Source organism: Chiloscyllium plagiosum, unplaced genomic scaffold (assembly GCF_037043375.1).
Source record: "Chiloscyllium plagiosum isolate Xiang-an unplaced genomic scaffold, Cpla_swu_hap1 HiC_scaffold_3, whole genome shotgun sequence".
Taxonomy (NCBI): Eukaryota; Metazoa; Chordata; class Chondrichthyes; order Orectolobiformes; family Hemiscylliidae; genus Chiloscyllium; species Chiloscyllium plagiosum.
Genome location: NW_028270141.1, coordinates 81,423,716 through 81,450,045, shown reverse-complemented (window position 1 = coordinate 81,450,045; position 26,330 = coordinate 81,423,716). Strand labels below are relative to the sequence as shown.

Genomic DNA, 26,330 nt, shown 5'->3' with positions numbered 1-26,330 from the left:
ATACAGGTTAAGTACTTGTTATCATGCAGCTAAGATTCAGAGTCTTGGACTGGTTCTTAGACTAGACTAGTTGATGACTGATAGTCCAGATGGATCTGCTGTGTTCCAGGGCAATAAAGGTTTAGCCCTTAAAGTCAGCTTTGATCACATGGTTGACACTTCTGAATCTCATCCAGTCTGGTTTGAATGAGGGAAGACATCACTATATCAGAAGTTGAAATTGGCCATGAAGTTTTATTCTTTATTGTAGACCTGCATGAAACAAAGCTGAAAATGTCTTGCTGAAAAAGCGCAGCAGGTCAGGCAGCATTCCAAGGAACGGGAGAATCGACATTTCGGGCATAAGCCCTTCTTCAGGAATGAGGAAAGTGTGTCCAGCAGGCTAAGATAAAAGGTAGGGAGGAGGGATTTGGGGGAGGGGCGTTGAAAACGCGATAGGTGGAAGGAGGTCAAGGTGAGGGTGATAGGCCGGAGTGGGGTGGGGTGGGGGCGGAGAGGTCAGGAAGAAGATTGCAGGTTAGGAAGATGGTGCTGAGTTCGAGGGATTTGACTGAGACAAGGTGGGGGGAGGGGAAATGAGGAAACTGGAGAAATCTGAGTTCATCCCTTGTGGTTGGAGGATTCCTAGGCAGAAGATGAGGCACTCTTTCTCCAACTGTCGTGTTGCTATGGTCTGGCGATGGAGGAGTCCAAGGACCTGCATTTTCTTGGTGGAGTGGGAGGGGGAGTTGAAGTGTTGAGCCACGGGGTGGTTGGGCTGGTTGGTCCGGGTGTCCCAGAGGTGTTCTCTGAAACGTTCTGCAAGTAGGCGGCCTGTCTCCCCAATATAGAGGAGGCCACATTGGGTGCAGCGGATGCAATAAATGATGTGTGTGGAGGTGCAGGTGAATTTGTGGCGGATATGGAAGGATCCCTTGGGGCCTTGGAGAGAAGTAAGGGGAGAGGTGTGGGCGCAAGTTTTGCATTTTTTGCGGTTGCAGGGGAAGGTGCCGGGAGTGGAGGTTGGGTTGGTGGGGGGTGTGGACCTGACGAGGGAGTCATGGGGGGAGTGGTCTTTTCGGAACACTGATAGGGGTGGGGTCCGTTTACTATTTAATTTAGATGGTAAATTCAGTAGACCTAAGAGGAGAGATATCGGGTCTACTTCAGTCCTTAATACCCTCCCTATCTCTCCTGCCACAGCGCTCCAATATACAGTGAGCTGTGGCATGTCCAGAAGCAATGGGTAAGAGTACCTACACTTATTTTACATTTAGGGCACACTGAAGATGCCCCTTTTTTAAACTTCTGGTGCCAGATGAGCCCTGTGCAGAATTTTTAACTGCGTAGCGCATGTCCTGTTACAGATTGAGGTCTTTCGAGTATTCTCCCATATGTTCTCCCATGTTTCAGAAGAGATCTCTACTCCCAGCTCTTGCTCCCAGACCTCACATAACTGGTTAATATCCTGCCAGGCTCTGCCACCCAGCAGGCAAGAGAGGGTACTAACCAAAAGGGTGCTTGTGGAACGTAGCAACAACCTCTTTTAGGTTATAGGGCTTAGTGAGAAATGTAGTCTTCTTCTGGATGAAACCCCTAACCTGAAAAAAACGGAAAAGATCTCTGCTGGGCAACCCGTATTTGCGGCTCAATTGCTCAAAAGAGATGATAACAACCCCCTCAAACAAATCTCTCAAACTAGAAACTCCTCTCACTACCCATAATTTGAACCATGAATCCACCATCCCTGGTCGGAACCCTGGCATGCCAACTATAGGTGTAGGTGGTGAAGTCTTGGATAAACAACCCTCATTCTGACGCATTGCCCTCCATGCCTTGACTGGACTAATGACAATGGGGTTCCGGCAGTGGTCAATAACTGTTCTCACCTTATCCATGAACAATAGGTTAATAAGAGGGCATTTTGCCTGGGAGGCCTCAATATCCAGCCATATTGAGTTTGAATCGTTACCTAACCCCAATCATAGGCAAAGGACAGCAGGGAACTCAATTGATACCTTCTGATGTCTGGGAAATCAACTCCTCCCCCTCCTTGAGGCAACTGCAATTTAGTAAGTTTGATGAAGGGTCGCCCACGATGCCAGACAAAGGAACCAAACCATCCAATAAGCTTCCGCAGCATTGACTTGGGAAACATTATAGGGAGCATACACATGGGATAAAGCAAACGAGGAAGAACATTCATTTAATGAGAGATATTTGGCCCAGTATGAAATTGGAAGAGCCTCCCATCTCTGGAGATCTCACCTAATATTGCCGAGCAAGTGCGCATTAGTCCGAAATAACAGATCAAACTTGGGAGTAATAAAAATGCCTAGGTACTGGAACCCTGCCCGTGACCACTTAAAAGGGAACTTAGAGCCACCTTCAACTTCTGGCACATCCTTAAGGTTCCCCAAAGGCATAGCCTCCAATTTTGCAAAGTTAATCTTATATTCTGAAATAGCCCCAAATTAATTGATACATTGTAACAAATGGGGTACGGAGGTCATCGGGTTCAATAAAAACAGAAGGACATCATCCGCGTACAATGTAATCTTGTGTGCCCTCGATCCCACTTCCGGAGTAGTTATGTGGACGTTCTGACGAATGGCCTCTGCCAGCTGCTCTATCACCAACGGTGAGAGGGGGCACCCTTGCCGACCACCCCTACCAATCCTAAATTCCCAGACCTCATTCTGTTGGTGATGACCGCAGCCAGAGGGTGGCGATATAAAACCTCCACCCACCTAGCAAAGACTCCACCCAACCCAAACTGTTCTCAGGCTTAAAAAAGATACGGCCATTCCACCTGGTCAAATGCTTTCTCTGCATCTAAGGAAATCACCAACCCCTGAAGCGATTGTTGCTGACAAACTTGGACCATATTCAGCAACCTTCAACTATTATTAGAGGACCTATGGTCCCTTATAAAACCTGTCTGGTCCTCTTTAACAATATGGGGCAACACCTTTTCCACTTTCAGTGCCAGGATCTTGGACAGAATCTTGAAATCTGAATTTAATAGAGAGATGGGCCTATATGAGGCACAATTCTCAGGAACCTTCCCTTTCTTAAGAATTAAGGAAATATTAACTTCTCTCAAAGATGATGGTAGGCATTCATGTGTATAAGAGTGATTGTACATCTCCAACATCGGCCCTGACAGAATCCCTGTAAACTCCTTATAAAACTCACCCGGGAGACAATCAGGGCCAGGCACTTTCCCACTCTGAAGTTGCCTAGCTGCCTACTGTATTTCCTGAACTGTCAAGGGGACATTAAGGAGAGAGGCATGTTCCAAGGTTACCCCTGGGAGGTCCAGGTTCTTAAAGAGTGGTCTCCATTTTAGCCCTCCTGTTCTCGCAACCTTCAGACTGATACAACTCAGAGTAAAAGCTCCGAAAAGCCTCATTAATCTTTTTAGCATTGTATGTAAGTACCCCAGCGCTGTCTCTGATTGCAGTAATGGATTGGGGAGCATGTTTTTTCCTAGTCAGCTGCGCTAAATACTTCCCTGGCCTATTTCCATATTCGAACAGCCTTTGTCTAGCAAAAGCAAGTTCTTTCTTTGAGATTTGTGTCAGTATTGAATTCGAGGCAGTCCAGAGGGCTGTGATCCGCTGTAGCTTAATCACCGAAGGCTGCGCAAAATGTGCCGCCTCGGCAGCTTTTAACCGCGTCTCGAGTAGACGCTGTTGTTCCTCCTTCTGGTGTTTCGGGCGAGCCAAATAGGAAATAGCTAATCCCCGAGCAATGGCCTTAGCAGTCTCCCATAGCATAGATGGACTATCAGCCGTGCCTGAGTTGATAGTCAAGAATTCCTGAAACTCCTTCAAAAAGTATTCCACAAATTCAGAATCCTTAAGGAGAAAAGGGTCCAAATGCCAGTGCCGCAAACCTAGCCCTTCACTCTTGGCCTTAACCTGCAAATATATTGCCGCGTGATCAGAAATAGCTGTATTCCCAATTTTACAACTCATAATCGAATCTAGTAGGGCCGAGGGAGCCAGAAAGAGGTCAATCCTCGTGCGACATTTATGTGGGTTTGAAAAAAAGGTGAAGTCCCTGTCGGTAGGGTGAAGACATCTCCAAAGATTGGGTTGGGATATCTGGTCGGCATGGACAGGTTGGACCGAAGGGTCTGTTTCCATGCTGTACATCTCTATGACTCTATGACTATGACCTGCTCTAATAATGTGAACGGAAGATTTTTATGAATAAGTACCACTACTCCCCTACTTTTAGTAAAAAAAGGATGAAAAGAATACCTGGTCATAACCCCCTTGTAACTTCAGGTGCTCCTCATCATCAAGATGGGTTTCCTGCAATAAAGCGATATCAACCCTTTCCCTCTTAAGGCTGAAAAGCACTTTTTTCCTTTTAACAGGCGAATGACATCCCTTAATGTTCCAGGTGCACCATTTAATAAGACACTTAGCCATATCCCCTTTCAGAGACCCTTGAACCCCTCAGAGGGAGAACCCTGCTTACAAAACACCGAGCACAAGTAAATAAAGACTCATAGAGTCAAAGAGCTACACTTACAAACACTACTCTATCATAACAATAACAGCTATTACTACCAAAAAACTACAAAGAAAATCAACATTAAACCTTGAATGGAAGACTCTTCCCCCTGCTCATTGGGGGCACTCACCGTACCCATCCCCTCCTTCACAGCTCCTTCAAACCCGAACTGTGTCCCATTCTTAGGCCAGAAAAAAAAGATGATCTTTAAATCAACAGGAAAAAGATTAAGTCAGGATGAACTCTCCACCCATCCCTGGCTTCATGTCACCCCTACTTGTGACTAAAAGAGAAACAGAACAGACAAAAAAATCAGGGGGAGAGACAACAAAGAACATCCACAAAATTTCCCATCAGAAAATCCAGTTATTAAAAAAAAGGAACAACTTATTCCAAGGTTTTTTCACCCCTTTCCAAAAAAGAAATTATTAGGGAGAAAGAAAGGAATAAAAAAAGGAAGGGAAAACATGGGGAAAGAAGGAAAAGAGAACAAACATTAACCATATTCTTCAGGCCAGTTCATTTATTTTAAAGTGTCCACAAAGTTTTTAGCTTTATTCACTGAGTCAAATTTATAAACTGAGTCCTTGTGGCTGAAATGGAGCACTGTGGGGTATCTCATGGAGTACTGGATGCCCAGGTTCCTCAGCCTCTTTTTAACTTCATTGAAGAACTTCCTCTTTTGAATTACAGCTGCAGAGAAATCCTGGAAAAACATGATTTTTGACCCCTTGTACAGCAATGCCTGCGGATCTTTTCCCAGGGGTCTGGAAGCTTCTATGACTTTTTGCTTGTCCTTATATGAGTGGAAGTGCACTAGGACCAGGCGGGGACGCTGCACCAGCCCTGACCTGTGCACTGTAACCCAATAAGCCCTTTCAATCTGCAGCATGCTGGACATGATGTGAAGGCCCCAAAACTTCGGCAACCAGCTTTCAAAGAAGCTGACTGGCTGCTCACCTTCCTCACCTTCAGGGAGCCCGACAATTCGGAGATTTATCCTCCAACCTCGATTTTCGAGGTAATCGACATGGTTTCACAAGGCATCGACTGGATGAGGACTCCATTGCAGTTCTGAGGCCTTAGTTTGACCCTCCACTTCCTCCTGCCTCTCCCCGAGGCCCTGGATCTCCTGCTCATGCTTCTGCAGCATGGATGCAATAGGTTGGACATGGGCACGAATCTCCCCATGGATCTCTTCAATCACAGCCCCAACTGCCAATCGCCACAGCCAATTCCTGTGAGTCTGTCAGATCCCCAGGGGGTTCAGGAGAGGCTGCTGTTGCTGCTGTCTCTGGTGTGGTAGATGGTGCAGGGGAGTGTCCTCCCTGCTGCTGTTTGCTTGCTTCTTTTCCCTTTGGCATTCTTCCCACTCCCAAATATGAACAAATATGTGTTCTGTAAGGTTTTAAACTAATAATTCCACCACATAAGTTGGCCAGGGATGGCAAAAAACACCAGTATGCCTTGGCCGTTATGCAGAGCTGTCCACAGCAGTTCTACAGAATCCCCGCCATCTTGCTGAGTCCCCGCCAATACTCATTTTAAATTAGATATTCACTGGATACTTGATGCCATCTGTCTCAAAATGGCAAAAGTTACAAGATTGCAGTTGCCACTTTAACGCTTGTGTCTGCAGCTTTTTTTTAAAATGCATGGCCTGAAGGTTCATGATAAAGGGGCTAAGACATCATGGTTTGATCTAAAGATAAGGCTGCTCCCTCGTTAGAGAGAGACGACTGGTAGTGGTTTAACCTGAGGGTCACCATGCCTCAGGCAAGGGGTGAGGTTGAGGAGGAGTCCTTCCTAGTAACCTCAGCTGATGTAGGAGTTGAATCCATGCTCAAAGTTTGTGCGAAGATTTGTAGCTCGGGTGCTCGTTGTTGTGGTTGCTGTTGCCATCACTCCCCATCACAAGCTGGTCGTACAGCCATCTGAGCTAGCCAAACCCCCGGTTCATCATATGACATACCAATCCAGGAAATGAGAAACCTCAAAAGTTTAACGGAACGTTCCTTTTGCTATGCATGAGTCTGATTTATTACAAATCCTATTCAGTGGTTGTTGAGTGAAACTCATGTGATATGGCAACCTACCTGCATCACCATTGAAACTATGCTGACTGCTGATGAAAATTCAAGTGCCAACCAAAAGACGTGGACGTAGAAATCCAAATTAACTAACTTTAGGAAATAGTGTTGTTTGGCACATATTATTATGCTCAATATGAAGTTCAACAGATGTTCCTTTTATTGAGACATTTTTACTAAAAAAAGAGATTACTGTGCAGGCCAGCTGATGTCCACATTTGTTTTGTTTCCAAGTTTCTTTTGTTTTTTTTTTTCTGTTGCCTCCCTAGCCTCAGGCCTTTAAATATTTTCAAAATGAAACATCACAAATAGTGAGCAACAAGAATTTTAACTGGTATCTTGGGAGATATGTTCAGCACATGTACGAGACTTTAGAAACATCTCTTTGATCCTTTCTGAAGGGTTACAAATGAGTTTTGACCAAAAAATGTCCAGTCTTCCGTAGTAAAGGTTTAGTGATTATTTGTGCTAAAACTAATTAAATATTAAACATCAAGTCAATATAATAGTAAAATGTTTAAAGCTATTATTGTTCTGCTGTGTATGTTAACCTAGTCTTTAGAGAAAGTAAAAGATTAAATACTGATTTTTTTTTGTTGAATGTTCTGAAACTGTTGGGTCACAAGTATTGCCTGGTCGATAATTATAGGTTGCTATATTTAATACTGCCATGCCTCACTGGGGAAGGATACAGGAAACAGAGCCTGCTTTTCCAAAGTCATTGCAGAAGTTAAAGACTTTATCAAAATGCACAGTTTCCCAGATTTGCCTATTTAGGGCCAGGTGAACAGAAAACACAGATCAAGTTTCTTTGCTTAGCAAGAATTACAAATAAATAGATCCTATCTACAAGTAAATGACTATGAACTGTCAACATATAACTCTACTAGTTAAAACATTAAACCTGATATTAAACTTCACACAACATTAGAATAGAGCTGGAAATGCACAGCAGGTCAGGCAGCATCCGAGGAGCAAGAAAATCATTGTTTCGGGCTAAAGCTCTTCATCAGGAATGAGGTCTGTCCTGCTGTGCTTTTCCAGCACCATTCTAATCTTACTCTAATCTCCAGCATCTGCAGTACCTACTTTTGCCTATTAAACTTCACATATACAAACAGACAGAAACATCAGAAAGCATTGGTGTTCGGGGTGTAGAGGAAAATATCTGGGAAATGGAAACAAAAAACATGATCCGCAGGCACTGCTGTACGATGGGTCAAAAACCATTTTATTTGTGGGGTTCATTGAGATGATCCTATTGCTTTCTAGGACTCTTCTCCGAGTTCTTTAGCTTTCCTTCTGGGATTAATTGGCAAATTATGAAGTCCCTGACATAAAGCCTGAATGCAGCTTAGAAAAAACAATGAGGAAAAAATAACTCGGTTTACTCAAGCTACAGACACTTTCTACTATAGAGACACGCACTGCGTCCAGAGGTCCAAAGGCTTCTGTGAGCATTCTTCACACCCACAAGCTGTTCTGCTGCACAGGAGCCAATCACATAATTGCTAGTTGGCCGATGACCTTTGTCATTGTTTTGTGAAGTTGTGAGCAGTTGACAAGCAGCAATTTATTACTAACTAAGTCTCACTTTGTGCATACTCCTGGGTGCCAGCCCATCTGCGACTAACTACCTCAACTAGATGAGCAAAGCAGTGTTAACACCAACTATAATGAATTTCAATAGTTTGTGTTTAAAAGGTGCCACAGACCCTTCGATAATCCTTGGTTTTAAACTAATCCTTTTTCCATCTCAGTCCTCAATCAGAAATGTCGATAAATAGAAAGATACCATCTCTACAATACTCATCCAAAACCATGTGCAATCTACAACATTATTTGTGACTAAAACTAGTTAAATTATTCACAGGGTATTGTTTCCTGAAGCTCATAATTACCAACTAAGTCGGTCACTCGACTCAATAGCTAGTAAGTGGCAAATAAGATACACATCATACAAGTAGAGTTACAATTGTCTTCAAGAGATAATCTCACCACTTCTCAACATCATTACAATCATTCAATTCTACACCTTAAATATCCCTGAGGATTGTGATCAGAGACTTAACTTGACTAGCCAAGTAAATACTATGGCTACCAGAGCACGGTGAGAATTCTGAAGTGAGTAACTCACCTCCCTGATCCTCCAAAGCCTGTCCATCATGAACGAGACACAAGTCAGGAGTACTCCCCATTGCGTGATTGAATGTAGCCCCACAACACTAAGCAGCTCAACACATCCAGGACAAAACATTCCATGTGTGCAGAAATCAATCCACCATCTTAAGTCATTTGATCCATCATCCAGCTCACAGTGGTAGCAGTGTGTACCATCTACAAGATGCACTGCAACAACTCACAAAGCCTCCTTCAGCACCACCATCCAAAGCAATAACCTTCAGCAAGAAGAACAGACATGTAGATGCATGGGATCACCATGACTTACAAGTTCCCTCCCAAGTAACGTACTGTCCTCATTTGGATCTATAGTACCGTTCCTTATTCTTATTGGGTCAGACTCATAGATGGGCTACGGGGAGAATTCGGGTAAGTGGAGTTGAAATGCCCATCAGCCATGATTGAATGGCGGAGTGGACTCGATGGGCTGAATGGCCTTACTTCCGCTCCTATGTCTTATGGTCTTATGGTCTTATCTCCCTTCCTATCAGCACAATGGGTGTATTACTCTTTTGGATGGATCACTCTTTTGAAGAAAGCAGAAGGTATTTCTCAAAGGCAATTGGAATTGAGCACTAAATACTGACTTTGCCTTCAATATTCACATCCCAAGAGCAAATATATGATAAGTACATGACTTATTTTCATTTTCAGTTTAAAACCAACCTGCTAGTCATGGTAACATTCAGATGTTCTTGAATCAGTTCACCATACTATTTATTCTGTGAATGCATGATATGACATAGGTACAGGAAAGGAATGCTGGCAAAGTATTGTTGCTGGGGGGGAGGTGGTATTGTTCATAATGTTTCTACAAACATAAACATCGGCTTGTTATATGAGCAGCACTGTGGGCGGCACGGTGGCACAGTGGTTAGCACTGCTGCCTCACAGCGTCAGAGACCCGGGTTCAGTTCCCGCCTCAGGCGACTGACTGTGTGGAGTTTGCACGTTCTCCCCGTGTCTGTGTGGGTTTCCTCCGGGTGCTCCAGTTTCCTCCCACAATCCAAAGATGTGCAGGTCAGGTGAATTGGCCATGCTAAATTGCCCGTAGTGTTAGGTAAGGGGTAAATCTATGGGTGGGTTGCACTTTGGCGGGGCGGTGTGGACTTGTTGGGCCGAAGGGCCTGTTTCCACACTGTAAGTAATCTAATCTAATCAGCACAAATTAAGGTATGATATGCTGCTTTTATTTGTTTGTTTCTCTTCTCTCTTAAGCCCATTAACTCATTTCTAAGATACCATTCCATAGACACTGAGCACCCTCAGCCTGTTGATGGTGAGACATGGATTTCTGTTTTGAAGAATGCACAGATGTGCCGGACCCACTGCCAGAGAAGCTGCCTCCAATTCTGGGGTCTTCATTTGAAGAAAGCAGTTGCAGAATGGTGCTGAACATCCCTTGCAACTATTCCCATCACGAGCTCTCCCCCACATCCACCACTGTGGCTCTCCAGGTATTTACAACACGCCCCCCCCCTCCCCCCCACAATCTCACTCACCATGCCCAAACACGCCATATATACCAACCCACATTCTCACTAACACATGGTCCCTTCTCGCCCCATGTCAATTTACTGCAAACTCATGTTATCCCATATTCCTCTCATGGCCCTTGTGTAAACTTGGTGCCAACCTGTAGCAACTTCTGTCCCTCCACCCACCACTATTATACCCTCCCTCCCTGCCAGCTCACCCAATATTCATCATGGGCAGACATAAGGACCCATGCTGAATCAAACAAATAAAGTTCTAAACAGCTATTACAGAGTTCAATGTCATTGATTTAAAAAACACATTGGATTTATATTCCCCCAAATAATTAATCTCTTCTAAAAATTAACAAGTTCAGAACTACACATCATAACAGTTAAACCTTTAATAATCTATTTTATCTGCTAATCAAACAATGAAATTACTACCACCCTCCCTTACTCTTTGATGATGATACTAGTGGAAAGCAAATTGTATAACAGCGCAAAGGTTTATGCTAACTCACAGCTATTGAAACTGCTGCAATAGATATCCTGTAGACCACAGACAGCTGCAGGTAACTTAGCTATTAGTTGTTAAAGGACCTACTATTTAAATAACTTGACAGTTTGACAGTTTTGCAGACCTCATCGACAATTTAGAAGCGTCCATGTCTACTTGAAACATTCACACTTGCTCCAGCAAATATAATGTCCATTGAATTCAGCACTGACTTCTCATGGTCTTTCTGAGTTCAGATTTCCCACAGATATGAATCTTGTATTCCCCGTTTAATAGCCTCTTCCTTAGAAAAATTGGATCTATCAGAAATAGGAGTGCGATCCCCAGATCTGAGTCCTGACCCTTAAAGATCCCCAAAGTCTCTACAATTTTGTGAAAATCCAGGTATGACTTTCAGGAAGTAATTTGACCATGAGATGTTCAAAGTAAGATTTTGTTCCCTTACAGATGTGTGTATGTACAAACATGCTGTTCAGTAACAGCCGTTGGGTAGTAGGCTGCAGATGATCTTGGCTGTTTCTTTTCCTAACTCAAACCACCGGGAGCAATCTTGTGCTACAGATCTTTTGTCCTCACTAAGGCCATCAGTTCAGTATAGATTGATCAACAAACCTAGGACTTTGTTTATGATTTAGCCAATAACTTAATAAAACTTATTAGTCTAACCAGAGTTTGTGAATAATTCCAGTTTCAACAATATATCGACCTCCAAACTCTTAATGTATTCTTATTTAACAGAGGTTTACATAGCATCTGTGAAACAAATCAGCCCATGAATCCTGTGCCTGTGTCTGCTCAAACCAAAGCTCTTCCATCTTCCCCACCCAACATTTTTTCACCTATTTATATCTTCCATATCATATGTTTGAATCATTCCCAATGATTAAATCCAGACCAGTCTGTGACAATCAGAGATTTTGGCAAACTGAATAAAAATATCATAAACTTCAGATAACATATATTTAGTTATTCCCATGCTAATTCCTCAGTCAATTCCAGTTACAGTCTGTATAATTTACTCAAGTACTGGTCTCTGTATTAATTCTATCCTACAGTCCTTCTGGAACGTTTATTATGGCAACCAAAAATTATCATTCATTTACTATTCTTGAGCTGTTCCATGGATTGACCAAGCTGGTTGGCATTGGCAGTGGCTTACATTATCTTGACCCAAATTTTTGTTATACCCTGGTAAACTGAGTTTGCTTTAATTACAATTATTCATGACTGGAACTGTCAAATTACTACCTCTACCGTAAGGAGGCCAGGCTAACCTCCTTTCCAGAGGAACACTGATTCATTATCCATTAGACAAGCACAACTAGTCACTCTTGTCAGGCTGTTGCATAAAATAATAATAATAATAATTGCAAGGGGTCTTGTGGTACATTGGTAGTGTTCCTACCTCTTGCCCAGGAGGTCTGGGTCAAAGTCCCACTTGTCCCAGAAATGTGTAATAACATAATACTAATATTTGCTCAGGAATAGCACAGTGATCAGCACAGTTCATGTGAATGAACTGCCATTGATCTCTGGACCATAGCATAGACACAGTGTTACACGTCACTAGGAGATGATTCCACCAGCAGTAGATCACAATCAAAAGAGAAGTAGGGAATTATCATGAAAGGAGGCATGCATTAAGAAAAGAATTAAGTGTTGCGTTAAGGGATCTCTTTAGCCTGTTATTGAATACTTCAGTTGAACTTCATTTTGAGATCCTGTTGATTTTGGAGAAGTGGTAGCGCAGTTGAAATGTCACTGAACTTGCAAATCAGGGACCTAGGTTAATGGTCTGAGAATGTAGGTGTGAATTCCACTGTAGCAGATCGTGAAATTTGGATTCAGTTAAAAAAAATGTAATTGAATGCTAGTCTAATGGCAACCATATAACCACTGTCAATTATTGTAAAGATCCATCTGGTTCACTGATGACGTTGGAGGAAGGAAAGCTGCCCTCCTTACCTGATCTGATCCTACATGTGACTCCACACCTACAGCTGCATGATAGACTCTTAATTACCATCTAAAATAGTTCAATTGGTTCGAAGGTAACTAGCATTGAGTTACAAATGCCTTGCCAGTGATGTCTGCTTCCTTACAAGAAATTTGTTTTAAAAAATCAATTTCAATGTTTTTCCCTCTGCCCCAGCAATGTCAGATGAAAAACAGTATACCATAAAAACAGGGAAAAAAAAATCATAAAAGTGGACCTTTGTTGCCTGGAAACAGTGTAAATATATTTTTACTTGTTGAAAGTAAAACAAATTGTCAGGCCAAAAATTGAAAGCACTGCACCCAAATATATCTTGTAAAAAATGTGAAAGCTTGCTGAGTCTTGCCAAAGAACCATAATGTCACCATATTGTTTGGAAAGCATACAATCTATGATGAAGTCATTTAAGATTCACGTTATCCTGACTAATTGGCAAGGGGTTTCCTCTTGGAGCAGCATGGATCTGTAGCAGATCAGTCGTATAAGTCTCTCTTTCTTACCTATATTACCCTCATAACAATAACAGCTTGTGAAACTGAGAACAGTACAGCACACGAATGGGCCCTTCAGCCCATGATGCTGTGCTGAACATGACGCCAAATTAAGTTAATCCCTTCTGCCTGCCCTTGGTCCATAATCCCTCCTTTTCTTGCATATTCATATGCTTGTATAAAAGTCTCAAATGCCTCTATCGTATCTGCCTCCATTACCACCCCTGGCAGCACATTACAGATTTCAACCGCTCTGTGTAACAAACTTGCCCCTTACATCTCCTTTTGTTATAAGATATATATTTTTAATGCCAACCTTTTAATGTTCCTTACTGTTACATGCGGATTACAGGAGACTTGCAAGGAACTAAACATAACTGCTTGATATTAAATTGCTCATTGGAGAACGTGTTGAAATGAAATCTTGGTGTGCTTTATGTTAATCTTTTACCAGCACTTATTTTCGGGCAAAAGATGAGAAGGAGTGTACATACACTACGGAAACAACTCTGATCTGGATTTGTTTATACCATGCTAGAGTTTCAGGGAGGTGGAAGTGAAGTGGCTGTATGTAGGTCCAGTGGACTTTGCTGGGGCTTACTGCAGCTTTTATGATGCACATGGCATATTCTTTTGAGGATATTGCTGACACTGGCATTCCTAGTGTACAACGAGAGTTTGTAATGGAAGGTTGTATCAACATCATACCACTTCTGCTCTCTAACATTTTATGTTCCATGTTGTTCTGCAAGAAAGAGGGGACAATGTCAGTAGCGTAGCTGACTCGAAGACAATTGTACATCCTGACCGGATGAGCTCAATTATTCTACACTCACTTTGAACAGAAGGTCAGTGAAATGATGTCACCTATCCCAACAGCCTCAGTGGCACCTGTTCCTACGGTCACCGTCGCAGGCATTAGATCAGCCTTCTTCAGGGTGAACCCATGGAAAGGGACTGACCCGGATGGAGTCCCTGGCTGTGCACTCGGATCCTGTGTGGACCAGCTGGTGGTTGTATTCACAGACATCTTTATCTTCCCCTTGCTAAGATCTGAAGTGCCCATCTGCTTCAAGAAGACCATCATCGTGCCAGTCACAAAGAAAAATCATGCAGTGTGTCTCAATGACTACTGCCTGGTGACTCTGACCTCCAAAATTATAGAATCATAGAATCCATACACTGTGGAAGCAGGCCTTTCGGCCCAACAGATTCACACCAACCCTCCAAAAAGTAACCCACCCAGACCCATTCTCCTACCCTATTATCCTGTATTTACCCCTGACTAATGCACCTATCCTACACATCCCTGAACACTATGAGCAATTTAGCATGGCCAATTTACCTAACCTGCACATCTTTGGATTGTGAGAGGAAACCGGAGCACCCAGAGGAAACCCACACAGACAGTTGCCCGAGGCTGGAATCAAACCTGTGTCCCTGGAGTTGTGAGGAAGCAGTGTTAACCACTGAGCCACCAGGCCTTGATAATGTTTTGATAGATTAGTCTTGGCTCACACCTGCCAGATTGCCCTGATACTTTGGAATTCATCTGTAGGCACAACAGGTCTACAGCAGATGCCATCTCCCTGGCCCAACACTCATTTCTGGGACATCTGGCTAACAAGGATACGTATGTTTGGCTCCTACTCATTGACTACAGTTCTGCCTTCAACACCATCACTCCAAACAAACTCATCTCTAATCTCCGAGACCTAGGTCTCAGCTCCCCTCTGTAACTGGATCCTTGACTTTCTGACCCATAGACTGTAATCAGTACAAATAGGCAAGAACACTTCCTCGGAGGTGAAAGTGAGGACTGCAGATGCTAGAGATCAGAGCTGAACATGTGTTGCTAGAAAAGCGCAGCAGGTCAGGCAGCATCCAAGGAGCAGGAGAATCGATGTTTCAGGCATGAGCCCTTCTTCAGGAATCCCTGAAGAAGGGCTCATGCCCGAAACGTCGATTCTCCTGCTCCTTGGATGCTGCCTGACCTGCTGCGCTTTTCCAAGAACACCTCCTCCACTATAATCCTCAACAGCAGTCCCGCACAAAGCTATGTACTTAGCCCCTCTACTATACTCCTTATACACTCATGACTGTGTGGACAAATTCTGCTCCAACTCTATTTATAAGTGTGCTGATAACACCAACATTGTAGGTTAGATCTTAAACAACAACACGACAGAATACAGGAAAGAGATTGAGTATTTAGCAGCATGGTGTGAAGACAACAATCCCTCTATCAACATCAGCAAAACAAAGGAGCTGGTCATTAACTTCAGGAAGTGGAGCGAAGGGCATGGCCCTGTCTGCATCAATGCTGCTGAAGTAGAGAGGGTAGAGCGCGTCAAGTTCCTGGGACTGATGATCACCAACAATCTGTCCCGGACACCCATGTCGTTGCAGTGGTTAGGAAATCACAACACATCTCTATTTTCTCAGATGGCTAAGGGAATTTAGCATGTTCACAAGGACCCTTACCAGTTTCTACAGATGAACCATAGAAAGCATCCTATCTAGATGCATCACAACAAGGTATGTCAGCCACTGTTCCAAGACTGCAAGAAACTACAGAGTCATAAACACAGCCCAGTCCATTCAGCCTTTCTTCCATTGACTCCATCTTTACTTCCTGCTGCCTCAGAAAGCAACCAACATAATCAAAAACTCCTCCCATTCCAGTTATGTTCTCTTCCAACCTCTTCCAGAAGATTGAAAAGTTTGAAGACACGTATGAACAGATTCAAGAACCGTTTCTTCCCCACTGTTATCAGACTTTGGAATTCATCTGTAGGCACAACAGGTCCACAGCAGATGCCATCTCCCTGGCCCAACACTCATTCCTGGGACATCTGGCTAACAAGGATACCTATGTTTGGCTCCTACTCATTGACTACAGTTCTGCCTTCAACACCATCACTCCAAACAAACTCATCTCTAATACGTTACGTTTGACCTCTCTCTTTGCACCTTCTCTGTGGCTGTAACACTGTATTTTGCACTCTGTCCCGCTACCCTGATACACTTTTGTATGGTTTAATCAGCCAGTATAGCATGCAAAATATTTTTCGCTGTATCTCAGTATGTGTGACAACAATAAATCAGTCTCATACTTAGACTAGCTGATGGTACATGGATGCAATCAGAAGTGGCTTGTACTTTTAAAGGTGTGTGAGGGTGGGGTGGAGTAACTGAATGGTATGTGAGTCCCAAGTGCCAGAGACTACTGCTGAGTGGCTGATGGGTTGTGGTGCTTTGACAATTGTGTGCAGATAGCGATGTTATGTGCTTAAAATGGCTTATGAAGATGCAGTCACTGCCCTTGATCATTCACATATGGTCACTACACTGCTTGTACTGGTGACGTGTCTTTAGGTTCAGACTCTGATCACTATTATCTGAAGATAGTTTTAAAGGCTCCACTGCCTTCAGTAGATTCATACTTAGCTCCACAAGTATGTAATGCTACATCAGCCACTTGAACCATTTCCAAAACCCAGAGTTCATTCTCTGTCTTTAAAATTCCAAAAAAATTATTCAGTGCAGTTTTTCTTTAAGAAGAATAGGTTGACTCTGCCACATTCTAGCAGCACAATAGATTGGCCCCTGCTGATTGTAAATACAATCAATTGTGTCAAGAGGATACCAGCAGTGAGGAATCCACTCAGCCACATACTTCAATCAAGTCAGTAGAATGGAAACATCAGGTTTGCATGTCAGCCATTTGTAATTAAGCCAGCAGCAGGCTGTGATGAAAATCATATCTATGGCTCCCAGCAAAACAGCCAGATGAATTGTTATCCCAAACAGCTATGTCACTCTGGCATTTAACATGTGATTTTAATTCATAATAAAGGGAATCAACAGTATTATCCTAAGTGACTTGAATTTAACTGCATGTCCAATTAATCTATGAACAGTGATATTTTTTCTGATCATGGGTATATTTTAAATGCAATTAGTTAATGCAGATATAAGGTCATGAAAGGTCAATTTATTATTATATACAACACTTAGCTGCATAGAGGTATGCCAGTTTTGAGTTTTACTAAACTAACTCACAAAAATGGTCCTTTTCAGTACTGTACTTACTGTATGGCTAGCATGCCATTTTTTTCAATATACGAGCCTTACACGTAGCTTTTATGAAGGAAGCCTGTGTATTTATTTATTCTGTTCATTAAACACACAAGATTTCATGCAATTCATAAGGAATTAACATTGTAATATGGCATGCAAAGCAATTTTTATTGAGGTTGCCTGCAGAATGTATCTGAAGCACTTGAAGTGAGGTATTTAGCCCCTTAATAAACAACATCAGATTTCTTAAAATAAGGCCTTTTTAAATGAATTTTAAACTAAATCATGATGTCTATCATCCTAGTCATTAACTTAATTCAAAGCTTTCCACTGCAAAGGTTTTAGTAAACAAAGTCCATGGGCTTGGATGAGTGTATCTGGCAAACAGTTAGTTGAGCCATCGGTTGCAGGATTTGGCTGGATCATATTTTGCTCTACCAAGTCTGATTCTTCTCCAACAGTACCATCATTAATCTCGGAGTATTCCAGACAGCAAAACTAACCCAGTTCTACAATCAACTGCCAACTTTAAACCGACTCTAAGGGAACTTCTTAGGAAATTTAAAATTCCACTGGGCAGTTCCCTCACACCTGGAATGCTCAAAGAAACCTCCATAAAGTCATACAGATTGGGATTTACTTACTTAAGATTAATCCTTACCTAGGAAAGGTAAGAGAATTTAGAATCTATTCTAGTGCCTGACTGACCCTGAACCTTTGACTTATCATTGAAGCTGCATCGCCCTCAAATATATTTAATGATCCTCTCTACCAACCCAGCATCCATCTCCTCCAGAGCTGATAACTCTGACCTTGAGCCTGACTTTACATACTTGATGTTTACACTACAGCATTCACACTGTAGAAGTGGGTATGGATTTTGCAATGATCTTCGACACTGTTAAACTCAAGAAGTACTGGCTAGGTCATATCAAGAGGCCACTCCAGAAATTTACACACACAGGCATCATTTCAAGGTTATGCGGGTAAGCTTTTCATCTAATCATAGTTAAAAATGGAGATTATTTTTCAACCCTGATCCGAATTTCATCACCCCATCCTCTTGGAATGACAGACTTTTTCCAATTTCCCTGTCATCTCCAAAATCAAAAAATATGTCATTGCCTCCCAAATGCATGTCTGTATTTCTCAAAATTCCTGTTGAAATCACGTAGAAAGCCTGGCTGTAAATTGAAGAGGGTCCCTGTGTTGTTAAATACCAAGTCTAATTTTAGAGTAAGTTTAAGGATGTTTGGGGAGATGATATCAAGTGGTATTATCACTATACTATTAATCCAGAGACCCAGGTAAGGTTTTGGGAGCCCATGTTCAAACCCTGCCATGTCAGATGGTGGAATTTGGGTCCTTAGAAAGTCTGAATTAAGAATCTGATGACACCATTGCACAATGTTGGAAAAACTCATCTGTTTCACTCATGTCTTTTAGGGAAGGAATCTGCCATCCTTACTTTGCCTGGCCTACATGTGACTCCAGGCCCACAACAATGTGGTTGATACTTAACTGCCTTCTTGGCAATTAGGGATGGGCAATAAATGCTGGCCCAGCCAGAGTCACCCACATCCTGTGAATGAATAAAATAGAACTAACAGTATAAATTCTTGACATTCACTGAGAGGCTGATGGCATGTTCTGGTTTTCGCAAACGTAACAATGGGGAGCAAATTGTGCAGCACTTGTTCCCAATTTAACAGGATAGATTTCTCTTGTGACAATTTGCTGGGTTCTTCCCACATTAATCATGGGAAGTTCATTCATCTCGCTATTTGGTATCAAGCAACTTCTGGGTCAGTACTTCTTCAGATTGCGCAAGATCCCTGTATGATCTTAATTTGCCTGGAACTATCCCAATATCTTGAGGCTATGTGAATGATTCTGTTCGGAATTTTTATGCTCCCCTTAATACGGGGTGTGAAATTTCAGATGTGAGGAATAATCAGATAAACTGAGTTCCATTTCATCATAAAAACTATTATACACATGTGGGATTGGAATCGCTAGTCTCTGGTGAAACATTCTATCACTTTCAACGACGGTGGATCTGACGACATTTCAGCCACCTCCAAAAAGACCCCACCACCAGGGATATATTTCCCTCCCCATCCCTTTCGCCTTCTGCAAAGACCGTTCCGTGACTACCTGGTCAGGTCCATGCCCCCCTACAACTCGCCCTCCCATCCTGGCACCTTCCCCTGCCACCGCAGGAACTGTAAAACGTGCGCCCACACCTCCTCCCTCACCTCTATCCAAGGCCCTAAAGGAGCCTTCCACATCCATCAAAGTTTTACCTGCACATCCACTAACATCATTTATTGTATCCGTTGCTCCCGATGCGGTCTCCTCTACATTGGGGAGACAGGGCACCTCCTAACAGAGCGCTTTAGGGAACATCTCCGGGACACCCGCACCAATCAACCACACCGACCCGTGGCCCAACATTTCAACTCCCCCTCCCACTCTGCCGAAGACATGGAGGTCCTGGGCCTCCTTGCACCGCCGCTCCCTCACCACCAGATGTCTGGAGGAAGAACGCCTCATCTTCCACCTCGGAACACTTCAACCCCAGGGCATCAATGTGGACTTCAACAGTTTCCTCATTTCCCCTTCCCCCACCTCACCCTAGTTCCAAACTTCCAGCTCAGCACTGTCCCTATGACTTGTCCGGACTTGTCCTACCTGCCTATCTCCTTTTCTACCTATCCACTCCACCCTCTCCTCCCTGAGCTATCACCTTCATCCCCTCCCCCACTCACCTATTGTACTCCATGCTACTTTCTCCCCACCCCCACCCCCCTCTAGCTTATCTCTCCACGCTTCAGGCTCTCTGCCTGTATTCCTGATGAAGGGCTTTTGCCCGAAACATCGATTTCGCTGTTCTTGGATGCTGCCTGAACTGCTGTGCTCTTCCAGCACCACTAATCCAGAATCTGGTTTCCAGCATCTGCAGTCATTGTTTTTACCTTCCTATTTATATACCCATCGAGATGCATTTTAAATGTTGTAATTGTACCAGCCTCCCAACTTCCTCTGGCAGCTCATTCCATACATCCTCTGTGTGAAAAAAATGCCCCTTAGGTCCCTTTTTAAGTCCTCCCGCTCTCACCTTAAACCTATGTCCTCTAGTTTTGGACTCCCCAAATCCAGGGAAAAGACCTTATCTATTTACTCTATCCACACCTCCTCATGATTTCATAGGCCTGTGTCAGGTTACCCTCAGCCTCCAATGCTTTAGTGAAAACAGCCTCAGCCTATTCAGCCTCTCCCTATAGCTCAAACCCTCCAAACCCAGCAAAATTCTTGTAAATCTTTTCTGAACCCCTTCAAGTTTCACAACATCCTTCTTATAGGAGGGAATCCAGAATTGCACACAATATTCCAAAAGTGGCATAAGTACTGTTTTCTTATGGAAATGGTCACTTTTTCAGTTGGAGAATTATATGACTTTGGAACTCTGCCTCAGAAGGCAGTGAAAGTGGGAAAATTGAATGTTTTTCGGAGAAAGTGGGGTATTTTTTGTTGGTTGGGGATTCAGGGTTTGTCAGGAGTGGATGGGAATGTGAAGTTCTAAGCATGAGCAGAACACTCGTAGTCACAGGCACTGAATATGTTCCTATTTGGTATGCATTTATGCCTATTAATTGGACTGTACAGCTCCTAATGTTTAGTTATTAGGTGTTATGTAAGGATCTCAAATAAATTCTAAATGTTCCTACATATCTCTGATGGGAAGTGCACAGAATGCTGCCTCAAGATCAAAATAGTTAAGGGAGATAGAAGGGAGCTATTTCCACAGTGCTACATCTTGGACTCATCATAGTGTAAAAATTAAAATTAGATCTTTTAGAGGTAAAGTTGAGAAGCACTTGCACTTACCAACTGGGCAGAAGGTTGGGCATCTCTTCAGCAAACAGTAATTTTTGCTAATAAAAGAAGAATGTGCTGGAGAAACGCAACAGATCTGGCAGTATCTGTGCAGAGAGAAGCAGAGTTAAGATTTTGAGTTCAGTATGACTATTCTTCAAAACCTTTGGGGAGCGCCTGTACTAAGAATTATATTGAAGATCTATTTAAAGTTACCGGTAGGGCTCACAGTGATTCATTTGTGCATACAACTATATTTATTGCTTGCAAACAGCAGTGTAAGGAATGCCTCCAGGCTTTGCATTTTTTTTTCACTGAATAAAGGATAATGGGGATAACCAATCCTGTTGTATTTCCTTGGCAAAGTCCTGACCAATCAGAGTCAACCTGTCTGGCTTGAATTTAATAAGTTAACTAGGACAGTTAAAGGTCCTGCAGCATCTTCATGTCAATAAATCTGCCTTCTCTTTTTATGCTGTAAAAATTATTTCCTCTCTGCAGTTGTTTTTCTTATTGTTTCAGTCCTGATGAGTGCAAGATGAAAAGCTTTGACTTTGTTCTAAAGAATGTGAGTTCACAGTCATTCTGTGTGTCATTTCTCATCAACATATCCTTAACCGAATGGAGAAGTTTGTCTTGCTTTGAAGATTCTTTATTCAACAGCAGGCAATGACTGTGACCTTCTCTTGTTTGATGCCACTCCATTCAGAGGACTGGAGGTGAACTTTATGGGTCATCCATTCCCTTTTCAGGACAGACTACACCCTGTCGGACATAGGTACCTCAGGCATGAAGGTGACCAGTCAGGAAGCTGTGTTAACTGAAGTCTGTCTTACACTTTGACAACAAGAGCATGAAAAAAGCAGCATAACCACCATTGTTGATTTGTTGAAAGAAGATGTGCAGCATCTAGCCATGCTCTTTGAATACAACACAGGCCGTCAAACCTCATGCAGTTTCTATCTCTTCACTAACTATACTATGCAGCTGTGCCTCTGTCCCACAGTCCAACTGAACACTCCAATGTTGTAAAACAGCAACCACAATTTGGATATCCTGCTCATTTTGAGTGGGCCAGTCAGCATGTCCTTCCTGCAGCCACAGCAGCATATGCAGAAGGAATCCTCCCTGACAATGTACTGATGCCCACTGCAGACTCTCTTCCTACCATTCTTACCTACCAAATGCCTGAATGCAGAGAACAATCTTCCAATTCTCACAGTATATCAACAACCAGTATGCTCCAGCAGGTTTCCAGGGATTCATTACTTAATTTGTTAATAAATCATTCTGAAGGTCAGATCACTGCAACAATAGTTATTGAACAATCAGATTCCTCTCTTAGTTTATTAACTTATTTGAGCTCAATACTTTCAGCAGATCAGCCTGCTAGAGAGTCTCTTTATCCTGAGGTGATGTCACGCTATCACGTTGAATTGTTGAAGTTCTCCTATTCCAATTTTCCTGTCATTGACTTCAAACAAGTCTACACATCAGAAATGGCTCTGTATTGATGCTTTTATATCCTCAGTGCTTCTACCTCAGTCCACCTCAGCATACTGCAACAGTGTGCTGGACAGGTCGTACTCTTACTGAAGGGTCACAGATGATCCATCTTCTTCAGATTCTGATGAGGGTCTTCCAGAGGAAGCAGGTTACTGGGATCTTCTACAGTGCTCCAGAGTCTAGGAACCTCAGCACAGCTCCAGGTCTGAGTGTTTGTCTCTTCAGTCTACTGTTTGTTGACACCTTTTCGTAGCTAATGCCTTCAGGCATGGTGCTGAGCATGCTCCAAGTATTAGTGGTCATGTCAGATTGTACATTCAGCCTGCTCAAGGGTCTGCTTTCCTATAAACAGAAATGTGAACCACTGAAGTCCCATCCTTCTCCAATTTGGGGCGAGGAAAGAGTTAAAAAGTGATTTTGGAGGGATGGATGGGATAATAGAGGAGGTGATAGTAGGAAGTGCACATAGGGGAAGCATTGGTAACTCAATATTAAGGGCAATGTAACTGTTAAATTATAATCATTTAAAAGGATAGAACAATTCACTTGAGCAAGGTATAAGATAGTGGGTGAGTCTTGTTACTGTTAACAAATAGATGCATATGGAACTAGGACCCAGTCTATACAGTTCTAAGCATGCTCCCTTGTACTCACTCATGTACAAAGAGTAATAATTAATAAACATTTTTGCTCAATAGAATGAGGACAGTTTCACTTCTCTCTATATCGTCATTATTAACTCACTGAAATTGATAGCAGGAACATGGAGAAGGGTGGGTTTGGTATACCTTTGTCACCATGACCCCACCATGATCGGTAAAATTCCATCAGGACAGTAGTATAATGACCATCACACTTCACTGAAGATTAGAATAGGAAAGTATTCACAAATCCGTATTGGGACAGGTTACTTGTCACCATAAAGGAACGTAACCATCAGCAAAAAATGAAATTTGTTGTTGGTATTTTCAAACAAATGACTAATTAAAATATTTGGACCAATGTGCCATCATATAAATTGCTTGTATTATATTGTGATGCATGTTGTTTTCCCTACTTTAAACATTTGCCAATGATTTTCTTTCTTGTAACTGTGTGCCTTTATGGATTCATTGTCACACTGTGATTCTGTACCAAGACTGGAAGCAATTTACTTAAGAAGCATAGACTGTAAAACTAAAAGCTAGATACCTGTACAGCAAATACATCAGAATTTTGTTGATATTATATGAATAATTTACTCATGTTGATTTAAAAATGTCAACATAAAATGAATTTGCAAGGGAAATCATTACTTCAGTTGCTTTAGGGACTCAATTGCAATCTATTACTCAATAAATTATGAAACTTGAATAATTTATCACTTTGTATTCCAGAACTGTCAGAATAATACAACTGGGGACCACTGTGAAAAATGTCTTGATGGATATATTGGTGATGTTGTCCAGGGTCATCATAAGTCTTGTCAGCCTTGTCCCTGCCCTATGAGTATTCCTTCAAATAAGTAAGTGGAAAAAAGAATTACTGCAGCCCTGCAATGGTTGTATGCTTTATAATGTGGAGTCTGTGTAAAATATATCTAAACAACATTGAGCTAATGTATGTAATTTTTGGATTTAAAAAAAGGGTCTAGTTGAAAAGATACTTTTGTATTTATCAAACTTGTTTAAAAACAAAACTTAATATGTGAAGCAATCTCATGACCTCTTCACTTGGAAGTTCTAAGTGCAATTTGTCACCTGTAAGGAGTTGGTTTTTGAACAGGATAACATGCTTGACAATACATATCGAGAGACAAAGTGGCCTTGCCTCAACCAAATGGTAATGCATGTATTTAGCATAATGATACTTCTCTTGTGTCCTTCAAGTGAGCTTAGATCAAATTATACCATAATGTTTCCAAGTAAAGCAAATGTGCCCAATGGAAAACATTAAGATAGTACACTCTTGGATTTCAAAGAAGATATTCTCATTTTTCAAGTTAAAATTAGTTATAAATAGATTGTTTACATAGAAGGATTATCAATCCTTGTTTTATACAAATTGTAAAATCAGACTGCTTGCCTGTAGTAAAAAGTGCAGCATTGAATTTAATAATGTCAAACCTGGACTAATGTGAATCAAAAAGATGTCCACCCACGGAATGTTTGTGACATCAGTAAAATAAATGGAGGCAATATGGCATGAATATTGTAGAATCATTAGTAATGTGGTTTATTGGACCCAACACCACTGGCAGAATGGAATGCTCTGAATGCTGTCTCATATTTAGCTCAGAAACACATACCACAAAGATAGGACTCTTTTAGAGAAAGATGTCTTCAAATTTATTAATAACATTGTCTGTTTACATTGCTATAATATCACAAATTTACAGAGAGACTGGATTTTGTTTTCACTGATGTTCCTTTACATTATGGACACATAACTGACTGACTGAACACATTGCTCTGACTTATTAAACAGAGGGAGTGATTGCAAATGAGGCCAGTACCTTTACATGTATTATGTCACATTTTCTAATTTTGTGTAACTGTCTTAAGGGTATAGGCTGTTCTGGTCTGGAATCTATGCAATAACACAACAATTGTCTTACACAAAGAAAGGGTTTTTAAAAAAGCATTTTAACACTGCTAAGAATATAAAATGACTTGTTTTCTTCTTTCTGTTTTTCAGTTTTGCTGTTTCCTGTAAGATTAAAGCCGACAAATTACATTGCTTCTGTCAGGAAAATTACGCTGGATCCAGATGTGAAAGGTCACTTTTTTTTAATTTGGTTGTTTGCATTAAAACGTGTATGATAGAAAACTATAATTTCAAGTCTGGAAGACCAACATGATTTGCTGGATTGTTTAGAGTTTGGATAAACAATGGTGCCACTATTTTAATTTCTCAAAGTTGTGCAGACAGCAGACAAACATGCCATATGGCCCCAAAGCATTTATACTTTATCAATACCGTGTATCTTTCCACCTGATGGGTAGAATGGACATTTACCTACTGGGGTTTGCAGGTAGAATGAGCTTAAATCTCCTCAGATTACCTTCCCTCCAGGCTCCTGAACACCCCAAATTCTCCCCAATTTTACAGGGGGTGCAGGTAAGACTTCGGGGTGTGCACCCATCTTTGCCTCAATTAAGGGCCTTAAGTGGCCAATTAATGGCAACTTTAGGGCTGCACCCAACCCTAACTTCTTGGCCAGTGAGAGGAGCTCAACAGTGGATAGAAGCCAGAAGCATGACCCTGCTATAACTTTAGGCAGGGTGGGGGTATCCTTATCAACATCTTTCTTTCAACTTTGACCATTCGCTGAGGTCTTCCACTCCATTCATGTGTTCATCCCACCACCCCCCTCCAAATCTCTCCATGAGCACCCCCACTTTATTCTACCAGCCACTCTACCTCGAGCCGCCTATACTTATGCAGTTCTGGGACTGCTTGTATCTGCAGTCCTGTATGCTGCAGGGGTTACTTGATCAGAAGCTTTCTGACGTCTTGATTTGCTCCTGAGTTAGGGATAGAAGTCCCATTTACAACTTCTTTGGGATCAGAGAAGGTAGTAGAACACAGAATCACTACAGTGCAGAAAGAGGCCAATCA

At 42.1% G+C, this 26,330-nt stretch overlaps 1 protein-coding gene across 1 annotated transcript in view; it reads left to right on the top strand.

Annotated features, from left to right (window-relative positions):
* lama4 (laminin, alpha 4) overlaps nucleotides 1-26,330 on the top strand; it is a 190,421-nt gene that overhangs the window by 15,688 nt on the left and 148,403 nt on the right. Inside the window, exons 3-4 of the mRNA XM_043684602.2 lie at nucleotides 24,107-24,234; nucleotides 25,407-25,487. Coding sequence (XP_043540537.2) covers nucleotides 24,107-24,234; nucleotides 25,407-25,487 — 209 coding nt within the window. The remainder of the gene's footprint in view (nucleotides 1-24,106; nucleotides 24,235-25,406; nucleotides 25,488-26,330) is intronic.